Raw genomic sequence first — 13,174 nt, 5'->3', positions numbered from 1 at the left:
ATCCCCAAACTGTTCCCACAAAGTTGGGAGCATGAAATTGTTCAAAATGTCTTGGTATGCTGATGCCTTAAGAGTTTCCTTCACTGGAACTAAGAGGCCAAGCCCAACCCCTGAAAAACAACCCCACACCACAATCCCCCCTCCACCAAACTTTACACTTGGCAGAATGTAGTCAGGCAAGTACCGTTCTCCTCGCAACCGCCAAACCCAGACACGTCCATCGGATTGGCAGACAGAGAAGCGTGATTGGTCACTGCAGAGAACACGTCTCCACTTCTCTCGAGTCCAGTGGCGGCGTGCTTTACACCACAGCATCCGACGCTTTGCATTGCACTTGGTGATGTAAGGCTTGGATGCAGCTGCTCGGCCATGGAAACCCATTCCATGAAGCTCTCTACACACTGTTGTTGTGCCAATCTGAAGGCCACACAAAGTTTGGAGGTCTGTAGCTATTGACTCTGCAGACAGTTGGTGACTTCTGTGCGCTTCAGCATACGCTGACCCCGCTCTGTCATGTTACATGGCCTACCACTTCGTGGCTGAGTTGCTGTTGTTCCCAGTTGCTTCCACTTTGTTATATTACCACTAACGGGTGACCGCAGAATATTGAGTAGCAAGGAAATGTCACGGATGGACTTATTGCGCTGGTGACAACCACACTTCAATTCACTGAGCTCCCGAGAGCGACCCATTCTTTCACAAATGTTTGTAGAAGCGTCTGCATGCCGAGGTGCTTGATTTTATACACCTGAATCCAATGATTTGGAGGGGTGTTCCAATACTTTTGGCAATATAGTGTATGTATATATATATAATTTTGTTTCCTCCCAATAGTCTGGTGAAGTAGCATGCATACTCTTATGGTCCCCCATAACAAGGGTGACAACTAGGGATGCACCGATACCGAGTATTTGGATGAGTACTCGTACTCGCCCAAATGCTCAGATACCTAGCACGAGTACTTCCTGTATCAGGAAGCCGGGCAACGGATCATTACACGCTGCCCGGTTTCCTGATTGGCCAGAAAACGGCTCCATGCTCTCCCGTCACTTGTGATGAGAGAGCAAGGAGCCGACTTCCCGGCCAATCAGGAAGCTATCTTCCTGACCAATCGGGAAGCCGGGCGCCTTGTATAGACTCAGCGCCCAGCATTCTGATTGGCCGGGAAGCCGGCGTCATGCTCCCTCGTCATCTCATGAATCATAATATTAAGAAAGTGATCTTAAAGCATTTGTTTGTATAGCTTTAGAAAAAATGTGACCTGTCCCTTTAAGAAAAAGTATCGGTAATTGGTATCTGCGAGTACTTGATCAAAAGTATCGGTACTCGGTCTTAAAAAAGTGGTATCGGTGCATCCCTAGTGACACACATGTCAAAGCCTGCCAATCTGCAGATTCTGTACCACTGCCCCGCCTCCTGACCCCTAATGAATATCTCATATCTTATATGAATATAAATTTGACCTTTTACATTTCTGTATTTGGGAAATGCCGTATTTTATATGCATTGCATGCGGCGGCTTTATTATATAGATTAGGTTGGTGTGATTGGGATGGTTTTCATTGGTGTGCTGTTTTGTTTCATTGTTTTGCAGGTCTACACGGTATCTGAGAGCTACTCGTTCATGGTGACCTCCGGACCCTTTGTGTACGCTGCCATTGCCATTGTTAATGTTTTGGGCAGGAGCAGCCTTGTGGTCGGACCAGCTCGTCCCATCGTATCCCTGCAGGTCCCACTTCTCGGACTGGAGCAAAGATTCCAAGTTCAAACAGGTGAGACCAGATGAGCGCCTGTTCTGGTTTGCGATCCGTCGTCATCGGGCTTCCCTCCGGAGATCTTGATGAAAAGGTTTTGTGACTGTGACGGAGCATGGATTGACCCATGCACATAGAGTTCAGGAGCCATACGGTCTCACCCAGGAGCCAACAGGAGGCCCTTGGTGACTATTGTCTACAATGGAGAAGGCTCTAAAGCTGTCTATACACTGACAGTTTAAAAAAAAAAAATTCTTGACTCCCCCATCCACTGTTGCAGTGCAGATGGGGTACCACCCCCAAAGGGCTATTGTATGGCACAGGGGTGGGCAACTCCGGCCCTCTACCTGTTGTGGAACTACAAGTCCCATGAGGCCATGCAAGACTGGCAGTTACAGGCATGGCTTCTAAAGGCAGAGGCATGTTGGGATTTGTAGTTGAAGCACAGACGGAGGGGCGGAGTTGCCCACTCCTGGTATAGCATCACACCAGCTGCTGTCACAATACCTGAACAGTAACTTCGGCTGCAGTCACTGTGCAGTTGGAAATTTTCAGACCAGCCCTTTCACCAAAAATCAATTGAAGGATCGATTGGGGAGGGTCAAGCCCCGAGCATTAATAGTGTATATCATGTGTGGGCAAACGCGGCCCTCCAGCTGTTGTGGAACTACAAGTCCCATGAGTCATTGCAAGACTCACAGACGACTCCCAGAGACGATTGCATGGTGGGATTTGTAGTTTCACCACAACTCGAAGGCTGTAGTTTGCCCACACCTGGTGTATATAAACCCTAACAATAGATGTCTCCTATTTGCTGCTCTTTGATCTCTTCACTATACCATTGAAAGTAGGGATGCACCGATACCGATAATAGTACTCGCCCAAATGCTCCGATGCCAAGCCCGATACTTCCGGTATCAGGAAGCCGGGCAGCGTGTCATTACATGCTGCCCGTCTTCCTGATTGGCCAGAAAGCCAGCTCCATGCTTCCTCGTCACCAGGTGACGAGGGAGCATGGAGATGGCTTCCCTGCTAATCAGGAAGCCGGGTGGCGAGTCATTACATTTAATGTGACTTCCGGTATCGGTATTTGGCGAGTACCGAAAAAAAAATATCGGTACTCTTACTAGATACCGAAAAAACGGTACTGGTGCATTCCTAATTGAAAGTGTTTTGTTGTACAGTATATGATCAATAAGTGCAAAACAAATCCCAGTTGATTCTGCCACAAATCTTGATTACGTCCTGCGCTCTCTGCTTGTGCTTCATCTCACCCAGATCTCTCTGTGGACTACAGAATTCCTTCCCCCTATGTTGTGTAGAAGGGGGGGTGTTCTGCATGATGGATCCGGTTCTATTCACTGTCTTTGTCGCTTCCTCTTCAGTCCTGCAGTTTGTGCCGCAGTCAGTCGATATCCGACTCTGCACATTCAGCGAGCAGATCCAGAGGGGCCTGAGCCTGGCATTGTACGAGGTGCGCCGACTGCGCCAGGAGAAGGAGAATGTCACCGTTCAGGTAACAGAGATTTATGCCACCGATGACCTGTCCGTTATTCTGTCACTCCTGGTGAAAAATCTACTTTTATTTTTCTTCCCACCCTGCAGATAGTGAATATCAGCACCAGTTTGCCCCGGGACATGGTCTGGAAGGCTCCGGTCACTATCACGTACACTGTCCAAGACCGCGGCGGATTCCTGAACGGCTCTGAGATCAGCGATCAGCTCAGGAATCTGAGCCTGGTGGAGTTCAGCTTCTTCCTGGGCTTTCCGGTGAAACAGATCGCAGAACGTGAGTATGGCGTCATGGCTGTAGGGATGAGTTGGGAGTAGGGTTGAGCTCCATGTACGCTGCTACCATGGTTTATAGGCAAAGCTGGCGAGTTCAAGATTCACAGTCCTGCCAAATGTATGTGCAGATTCACCCTGGACACTGAATGGTCTTTGTATACCTAATGGCCATAGTTAAAAGGCCATTCTGCATTCAGTGTCCAGGGTGAATGTGCACATACACTCGGCAGGACTGTGAATCTTGAACTCGCCAGATTTCAAGGTTTTTTTTGTCTCCTCACTATAAAAGAGGAAAGGGGAATGAACAGAGCAGCCATAGTGTCAGTGGATTGGCTGAGCCCAGTGGAAAAATGTTCAGCCAAACAATGGCTGCACCCTTTACGAAAGGGGTAGGCAACCTCGGCACTCTGGCTGTTTTGAAACTACAAGTCCCATGAGGCATTGCAAGACTCTGACATACACAGGCATCACTCCCAGAGGCTGAGGCATGATGACATTTGTAGTTTCAGCACAGCTGGGAGTGCCAAGGTTGCCTACACCTGGTTTAAAAGAGAACTATAGCCAAATCTTTTTTTTTGGGGGGGGGGGGCTATAGTTCTCTTTTGGGTCACAGGAGGACATTTACTAATGTCCTCCTGTGTCCCAAAATCAGCTGCTAGCTATATGCTGATGGCGCAGAGCCGCACTGCAGCCGGGAAAAGTCCCAACAATATTGTCAGGATCCACCCCACTGCCTGATTGACAGTTGGCTCTGCCGCTCTGGATCTAGAGCCAGCTGTGCCCGCCCCTCCCTGGTCTGTCTCACTAGTGAGCACTGGGGGAAAAGAGAGAGTGGAGGGGGGAATCCCTGTGGGGAGAGGTAACGGACAGTCACCGCTCCCTGCAGGAAGAAGACCATGAGCTGAGCGATCAGCGGTTTGCGATCACTCAGTTCTGGAGCTATAGACTGTGGCACTGCAGCTGTCACACGCCGGCTCAAACTTTTGTGAAGAGTACATTTTACTCTCCCAGTACTGTTCCTTTAAGATGTAGTCACTGTTTTGGGTAATAGCTGCAGGTGCTGGGACTGGCTGAATACAGAAGTCAGTAGGGGGGGATTCCTCCATCCATGCTGTTTATCGATCCGTTTTTTGTCGTTCATCCCACAAGCTGACCAGAGAAAATCTACGGTATACGTGTTTTGCAAGTATTAGATTGCTTGATGACAGCTCGGTCTTCACTAGGGCTGCAACTAATGATCATTTTCATAATCGATTAGTTGGCCGATTTTTTTTCGGTAAAAAAAATGAAATACCATCCTTAATTTAAATAAAATACACACTGCAGTATTACAGACATAAAGTTTACTTCATAATAAAGCTGCGCGTTTGAAATGAATGGCACCGCAGTGCACCTCCCGCAGCAGAATTTGTCAGACCGAAACCAAAAATGACTTTTTTCCACCTTTTTATAATTAAAAAAAAAATAATTGTATTGTAAGCACATGCAGCTTGAATAGCTTCAGCCGAGGAATGAGCTGCCAGTGGCAAGGTTCCGCAAGCAGCAGCTGAATGCAAATACAGCAGGTAGTGGGCGGGTGCAATAGCCAGCCTGCTATTGGCCTTTTCAAATGGCAATAACCAATAGCACCCGCCCACTGCTTGCTGTGCCCTTCTCCCAGCGTGGAGGAGAGAGCTAGGGGATCCAACCAACTAATCGATAATGAGAATGGTTGACAACTATTCTCATTATCAATTAATTGATTAGTTGGTTGCAGCCCTAGTCTTCACCTTCCATCAGTTGAACACCATGAATGAAGGTGCCCACACACCTTGCGATAATCGTATGATAATCGCGGGAAATCCCGCGATCGTACGATTTATCGTAAGGTGTGTGGAAGCTGTGCGACCTCTACTACTGTAAGGTCGCACGACTTTTATCTTAGGAACATGTTCGAAAACCCGCCGAGCATGGTACGATGTTCGGCGGGTGTGTAGCATGTTCGTAAGATAGAAGCTGGACGGGATTTTATCTTACAACTGCCCGTTCAGCATTGCGGTCATCGGAAGCCCGCCCCTCAGGGGTGCGCGGCTTGCAATCATCTCAAGTACGATCTGCCTGTCCAAGATAGACAGATTGCACGTTTTTTTTAATTACCTTACAACCATCGCAAGACAAAAGTATTGCGATGGTTGTAAGGTGTGTGCCCAGCCTAACACTTTTTTTTTAGAATACTGTAAATTATCTACAACATTTCTATCAAAAGAGGTTTTTGGAAATAAGATTTGTATGTATCACCATGTTCCCTCTGCTCATGGAAATCCTTCCCCGGCATGAAGTATTCCATGTATGGGATCCGCTCCTCTGACACTCGGTGTATTTGCCCTCCGGGAGTCGGAGAATGTGGGAAAGTTTGCGGCTCAGGAATCTGCTTTGTTCAGACCTTGTATTATTCAAGGGGGACTCAGGAAGGCAGGAGACGGGGGGGCTTTGTCTGTATAAACAGCCACTGAATACACAGTGACATCATCCTCCAGAGAGAGGACATGAGACCGCCGGGCTGAACTAAGACAGCTATTACATCACCAGGAGTGCAGGTCACTGTTATCATTGGGATACATGGGGAAAGAGGCCCTGTCACTATGAAATCTTACTAATCACATTGAAACCATTAACAATGCAAAACACTATAAACTGAGCATATTTAAAGTATATTTCTATGTTTGCAGCCAGTTCATCATTTATTAAAGAAGGGAATTGTATTTACAATTGTTTCCAAGAACCACCTGCACTCCTTACGGTCTACGACCTTACAATATTGGTGGTGCTCATAGTGATCGCATTGATGGCACCGTGCAAAACTCAGTGAGTAATCTCAGTGGGTCACCGGCACACACAAAGAAAAGTTCCGATATTGATATCTCATTGATATGTTTATTGAAGAACGTCACGTCATCAGAAGCTGACGTTTCGGGACCTCGCAGGGACCCTTCATCACTATGTCGCTCTGCTGAAGGGTCAATTCACACCGTGCTATACATACTATTCCTTCACATCAGTCCCTGCCCTCCACTTGCTTACAATCTAAGGTCCCTATCTGACTAAAGGTGCCCATACACTGTGCGATTATCGCACGATAATCGTGGGAAATCCCGCGATCATATGATAATCGCAAAGTGTATGGAAGGTGTGCGACCGTATTTACTGTACGGTCGCACGTCTTTTGTCTAAGGAGCATGTTCGAAAACCAGCCGAAAATCTTACGATTTTCGGCTGGTTTGTGGCATGCTTGGGAGACAAAGGCCGAACGGGCCGGTGTGTGCACACGCACACTGCCCGTTCAGCATTGCGGTCATCGGAAGCGGGGCGGGCTTACGATGATCGCAAGTACGATCTTCCTGTCCAAGATGGGCAGATCGTACGTTTTTTAAATTACTTTACAACCCTCGCAAGACTAAGGTTGTAAAGTGTATGGCCACCTTTAGTGAGAGAAGTGTGTAAATTGACAGCACTATACAGTATAAATCCCTATAATAAATTTAATACAGTAGCTCAGTGGTTAGAACTTCTGCCTTGCAGCACTGAGGTCCACAGTTCAAATCAAGGACAGCCAGGACACTATCTGCATGGATTTTACATGTTCTTCCTGTACTTTCGTGAGTTTCCTCCCACACTCCAAGACAAGAAGGTTAATTGGCTGCTGACTGTATTGGCCCTTAGTATGTATGCATGTGATATAGGGACCTTAGACTGTAAGCTCCTTGAGTACAGGGACTGATGTGAAAAGTGCAACTATGTAAATTACCAGCGCTAGATGAATATCTAATCAATAATTCCTGCACTGCATACATCGTGATCGATATGAGCTCTGTTATTTATTATTGTTATTTATGTTATTTTAATACTTCACATACTTTGCAGGTATAATTGTTTCCATATTGTCTTGTATGTTTTCATTGTATAGTCGGATTCCAGCTTTGGAGACATTGTAACATTTTTCGTGTCATTGTGTTTTCAGCCTCTCAGTATCCTCAGCTCAATACCTCTCCGCACCTGAAGGATTCCTGGCTGCGCACAGGTAAGGCTCATTACAGACCGAGCTCTGTGTATTGTAGTGCAATCCGATTTATAATCTAATGAACAATTTATTCCAGATCATCAAACAAATTTAAATATTAGTCAAAGATAACACAAGTAAACACAACATGCAGTTTTTAAAGGAAGGTTTTTATTATTAAGGGAAAACAAAATCCAAAACCACATGGCCCTTATATATATATATATAATCTTTTAAAATTACATACTATTTGAGGTTGAATAAAGACACGGGTCCATCAAGTTCTTTGTGTGTCTGTATGTGATTCTGCGTGTGTGTGTGTATATGAATCCCTGTGTGGTCTTAGGTTTAAAAGTACCTGTACCCCTGTATGTTACGGTCTCTTATGAAGGTATCTAAATGCTTTTTGAATGATTCCATACTCTCAGCTGATACCAATGCTTGTGGCAGCAAGTTCCCAATTTGAACTGCTCTAACTGGGAAAAAAAGCCCCTACGCACCTTGTGTTTAAATCTTTTCTCCACCAGTTTTAGGTGGTGGCCTCTCATCCTTGTACTATATAGATCCTATATAGCAATTTATATATAATCTAGAAGAATGCTGAGCCCCATTTTATAAAAGGAAGCTCATCTGTTCCCTTTCAGCAATTCAGCAGATATTATCTTGAGTTCAGTGCCTAAGTCCAGACATAACATTTGCTTTTGATTATGATATATTGGGGAAGAGTTGAAGTGTCCGTTTTTTATTACCTTCTGTGTCCCCATCGGGAGTAATAGGGAATCTATCTAAAGAGGAAACAGGCAAAGAAAAACACATAATTACTAGAGTGACGAAGGAAATAGACCAGGGGTAGGTAACATTGGCACTCCAGTTGTGGTGAACTACAAATCCAATCATGCCTTGCATCTGGGAGTCATGCTCCGTACAGACCCCTCACGGCACTTCAGGCGAAGTCCCCTCTTCTCATCCACACCCTCCCGTGGATATACCACTTGGACCAATACATCGATCACAGTCGGACACCACATCACGAGTGCCCCGATCCTCCACACCGGCCGCCCATCTCCAGATCCTGGCAATCACACGTAAGTGCCACCACCTTCAGTTTTTTTCATCACTACTTTGTTAACTAGCCAGTGTTCTCTGCGCCCTTCCTTGGTTTTTTGAATATTCACAATCCACAGGTTCTCCTCCTGTTTCCCAGGGCTGCACACACGCCTCTAAGCTAGTTTGTTGCCCATCCGAGAGCGCTGTTTATATGTTTTTTCTGTGAGTCATGCCTGTGTCAGTCTTTGAGTGCCAAGGTTGCTTACCCCTGGAATAGACCTTCTGACAAGGATTTGCTGTACCTTCCTGACCTGGTGACAACCACTTTTTCCATTTTTTTTTGTTTAGATGTCACAGGGACAGGAAGTAAGGTAAAAAGAAGCCTGACCGAAAAACATTTTCCCAGTTTATCCAAAACATAAAATAATGGTACCACTACTTTACCCCGGTCTTCTTTTAACTTCCAGCATGGATACTCCGTACACCTGCTGGATTTTCAGTGAAATAAAAGACCTTTTTCCAACTCTTCCATATTGTGCTAGGAAAAATAGTCCATGTTACAGTGTGTGCCTACGCAGGGCCGGATTACAAGCATCATGGGCCTGGTGCTGTCGGTCAGTCGGACAGGAAGCAGCAGAGGCTCTATAATTAGGTGGCCGCTCACTCCTCGCCGGGGCCTTATGGGGCTGCCTAATATGCCTGATTAGAGAGTTGCCGGCGTCTCTGTCTGATTGTGTTCGGCCCGGATTGCCATCTGGCATACCGAGGAGATCTGGGCTAGCTGGGCCTATTTTCAGTGGTAGGCCTAGAGCTGGCGCCCCAGTAGCCCCTATGTAAATCCAGCCCTGTGTCTATGTTGGAAGGATTATTAGGCCACAGACAGCAACGAAGACCCCTCCCTGTAAAGCTAAAAACATGTGGGCTGGAGTAAGCTTTCAAGTTGAAACCTGCTTATATTTTGCCTTCCCTGGTTCATTATTTCCCCATCTCATCAACATGCTAATTAAATGTTTAGATGAATGTTTCCGTTTCGTTTCCATACCTCATATTAGAACCATTGATGTCATCACTGGGTCGCTGTGCTTCTCTATGCAATGCAGAAGGGGCCTGCAGGGTTCTTTACATAGCTTCCTGAAAGTATCACAGCACCCTGCCTCAGAACGCCTCCTGATACAAGCAGCCGCCTGGCGCTTGGGAGGAGTTATGCAAATATTACATTGCCTTGATGGGTGGATGTCAGTCTGGAGGAGTGGGTTTGCATTTGCATACACACTGCCCTAGACAACACCCACATGTGATACTGAACCTCAGTGACTGAAATCTGATGAAAATAGGGCAGGATAGGGACAGTCAGTCTGGGGAGGAAACAGTTAGATGATGCTGGATGTCCTCCAGCCAGGAAATGGGAGGGGCTCTATCTGACTTGCTGCAGCCTCTGATGCACATTATGAGGAGCACACAGCGTGCAGTGAAATCAGAGGAAGGAGAGGAGCCAGTACAATGGTGCTAGGGTAAGACTTTAAAGGTTCATATCAATGTTCTATTTAATAGCTGAAGGCCGTTTTATACCTACAGGTCAGTAATTGGTGCTTGTATAGGGCGCCCCACAATTCCCTGGCCAGTTCTTATCTGTGAGTGTGGTTGCTGAGTGTTGTAGAATCCCATTTCCATGTCTATAAGTTGCTCTTCCCATTTGTCTGCGGCAGTCCTGCTCGGCGTCCAGGAGCAGCAGCTGAGGGACGAGGCCTTCCAGGCGGAGATGGAGAGGAAGCTGGCTCAGCTCATCAGCGAGGCCACGTTACAGAAGAGGCGCTGGAAGAGAGCCAGCTACGCCGGGAGCAACTCCGTGCAGGTGAGGTGGGGCAAAATCCCTTCCGGTCACGTGACCCCAGGCGGGGAACACCGCGACCGCTCCAGGAAACTTCCATTGGGAACAGAATAGTGGAGTATTGTACCATGTTGGCCATCGCTTAGTGCAGAACGTTTGAAGTTTAGGTGATACGCTTTTTTGGCTAACATAAAGAAGAACTCCGGGTAAAATTTGTATTAACCCTTGCAGTGGCGCTACCCCTACACTGCCAGGGCTGACCGGCTGTCATAGCACTCCCTCCTCACTCCGCTGCAGTGATGGTATGTCCCTCAGAATCCTCATGTCCTATACACTGTGTATAGGACATGATGACTCAAGGATCCTTAGACCGATGCAGCGGAGGGGAAGAGAGGCTCCAGGGACCGGTCTAACAGTGAGTCGGTTCTGGGGATCGGGGGAGTATAACTTTTTTATTTTCGGCCCCACTGCAAAGATTAAGAAAATATATGTCCAGAGTCAGGAGCGTCTCGAGGCCAGGTGTCGTTATCGCATATGCGCAGCCATCTTATTGATACCTGCCGGCGGCCATCTTGTGATGGACGCCGGCAGAGAGAATAGGGGACATTTTGGTGTCACCCCTCCAATGGTGTCACCCGGGTGCAGGCCGCAGCCCCTGCACCCCCGTTGTGACGTTACTGGGTAGCCCCACTGCAAGGATTAAGAACATTTATGTCCGGTGATGACTTGTTAGAAGACTGCAAAAAAAATCCAGCGAGGGCAGCCAATCGGCAATTAAGCTAAGACATCCATTGGCTTTTATTGTCTGACTTTAGCTGGACCAATCCCATTCACAATCTTGGCTCACAGAACTGTGCTGCCACCTGGTGGGGAGAAGTTGTATGTACATCCAGCTTAATTCAAAGGATTTTGGTTTAATGAAACGGAAATGTGAGCGGAGGAAGTATGGCGACTGCCATCGTAGACATCCCCTTCTGAAAATTCGAATTACCTGGCTTCAATGCTGATCCAGTAGCTTTAGCACTTTGACTCACACATGCCAGGAGCAAGTATAGAGACTGGGAGCTCTTGCAACAATCTGAGGTTCCTTGTTCTGGGTCAGTGTCTCAGTGGTCAGTCTGTATTGAAGCCCAGCTACAGCCAGGCATCTAGCACTTTCAGAGAAAGGTCAGCAATGGCTGCCTGGTGTCTCTCCCATTAGAGGTTTCTATTAAGACAGACCTGTAATCTAGGTACAGTGTTACTTTAATGAAAATGCTCCCATAGTAAAAAATAATATAAAATAGTATATAGTATTCTGGAATATTCCCAAGTAGTCTCCTTGCTGGCATCAGTCATGTGACCAATGTATACAAATATTGAAATAAACTATACACCAATCAACCATAACATTATGACCACCGCCTAATATTGAGTAGTTCCCCTTTTTGCCACCAAAACAGCCCTGACCTACTGAGGCATGGACTCTACTAGACATCTGAAGGTACGCTGTGGTATCTGGCACAAATCTGACAGTAGAAGATCCTTTAAGTCCTCTAAGTTGTGAGGTGATCGGCCTCCATGGATTGGACTTGTTTTACCAGCACATCCCACAGATGATCAATTGGATTGAGATCTAGAGTATTTGGAGGCCAAGTCAACACCTCAAACTCATTGCTGTGTTCCTCAAACCATTCTTGAACTATTTTTGTAGTATGGCAGGACGCATTATCCTGCTGAAAGAGGCCACTGCCATCAGGGAATACTATTTCCATGGAGGGGTGTACTTGGTCAGCAGCAATGTGTAGGTAGGTGGTACGTGTCAAAGTAACATCCACATGAATGTCAGGACCAGAGGTTTCCCAGCAGAACATTGCCCAAAGCATCACACTACCTCTGCCAGCTTGACTTCTTCCCATAGTGCATCCTGGTTTGATCTCTTCCCCAGGTAAGTGGCACACACGCACCCGGCCATCCACATGATGTATAAGAAAATGTGATTCATCAGAGCAGGCCACCTTCTTTCATTGCTCCGTGTTTCAGTTCTGTTGCTCACGTGCCCATTGTAGGAGCTTTTAGAGGTGGATGCAGGTCAGCATGGGCACCCTGACTGGTCTGCAGCTACGCTGCCCCATATGCAATACAATGCAATGCTCTGTGTGTTCAGACACCTTTCTATCAGAACCAGCAATTACTTTTTCAGCAATTTGAGCTCCAGTAGCTCTTCTATTGGATCGGACTACACGGGCCATCCTTCTCTCTTCACGTGCATCAATGAGCCTTGGCCATCCATTACCCTGTTGCCAGTTCACCAGTTCTCCTTCCTTGGACCACTTTTGGTCGGTCCTGACCACTGCAGACCGGGAACATCCCACAAGAGCTGCAGTTTTGGAGTTACCCGGACCCAGTCGTCTAGCCATCACAATTTGGCCCTTGTCAAAGTCACTCAAATATCTCCCACCCACTTCCAGGTGCCATTGGAATGAGATAATCAATGTTATTCATTTCACCTCCCGGTGATCATAATGTTATGGCTTATCGGTGTATCTTCCCTTTAGGAAGTGCAAAATATGTCCATGGTTATGACCAGTATAGCCAGTAAATGGTCCAGTTGTTGATGTTTTCCAGACAGTGAAGGGAAAATGAAGGGTCAGTAATGTATTTTGCTTCCAGGTAGTTTTTTTGTTTTCTTTTTTATAACGGGATGGTATGTGAAACAAAAACTTTTTTTAGCACCTGTGT

General features: G+C 46.6%; 1 protein-coding gene across 1 annotated transcript in view; it reads left to right on the top strand.

The window, feature by feature from the left end:
- KIAA1549 (KIAA1549 ortholog) overlaps positions 1–13,174 on the top strand; it is a 69,344-nt gene that overhangs the window by 41,333 nt on the left and 14,837 nt on the right. Inside the window, exons 4-8 of the mRNA XM_018569413.1 lie at positions 1,595–1,772; positions 3,140–3,270; positions 3,360–3,543; positions 7,540–7,599; positions 10,332–10,477. Coding sequence (XP_018424915.1) covers positions 1,595–1,772; positions 3,140–3,270; positions 3,360–3,543; positions 7,540–7,599; positions 10,332–10,477 — 699 coding nt within the window. The remainder of the gene's footprint in view (positions 1–1,594; positions 1,773–3,139; positions 3,271–3,359; positions 3,544–7,539; positions 7,600–10,331; positions 10,478–13,174) is intronic.

Source organism: Nanorana parkeri, unplaced genomic scaffold (assembly GCF_000935625.1).
Source record: "Nanorana parkeri isolate BGI_ZX_2015 unplaced genomic scaffold, ASM93562v1 scaffold1332, whole genome shotgun sequence".
NCBI lineage: Eukaryota > Metazoa > Chordata > Amphibia > Anura > Dicroglossidae > Nanorana > Nanorana parkeri.
This window is presented reverse-complemented; position numbering and strand designations above follow the sequence as displayed.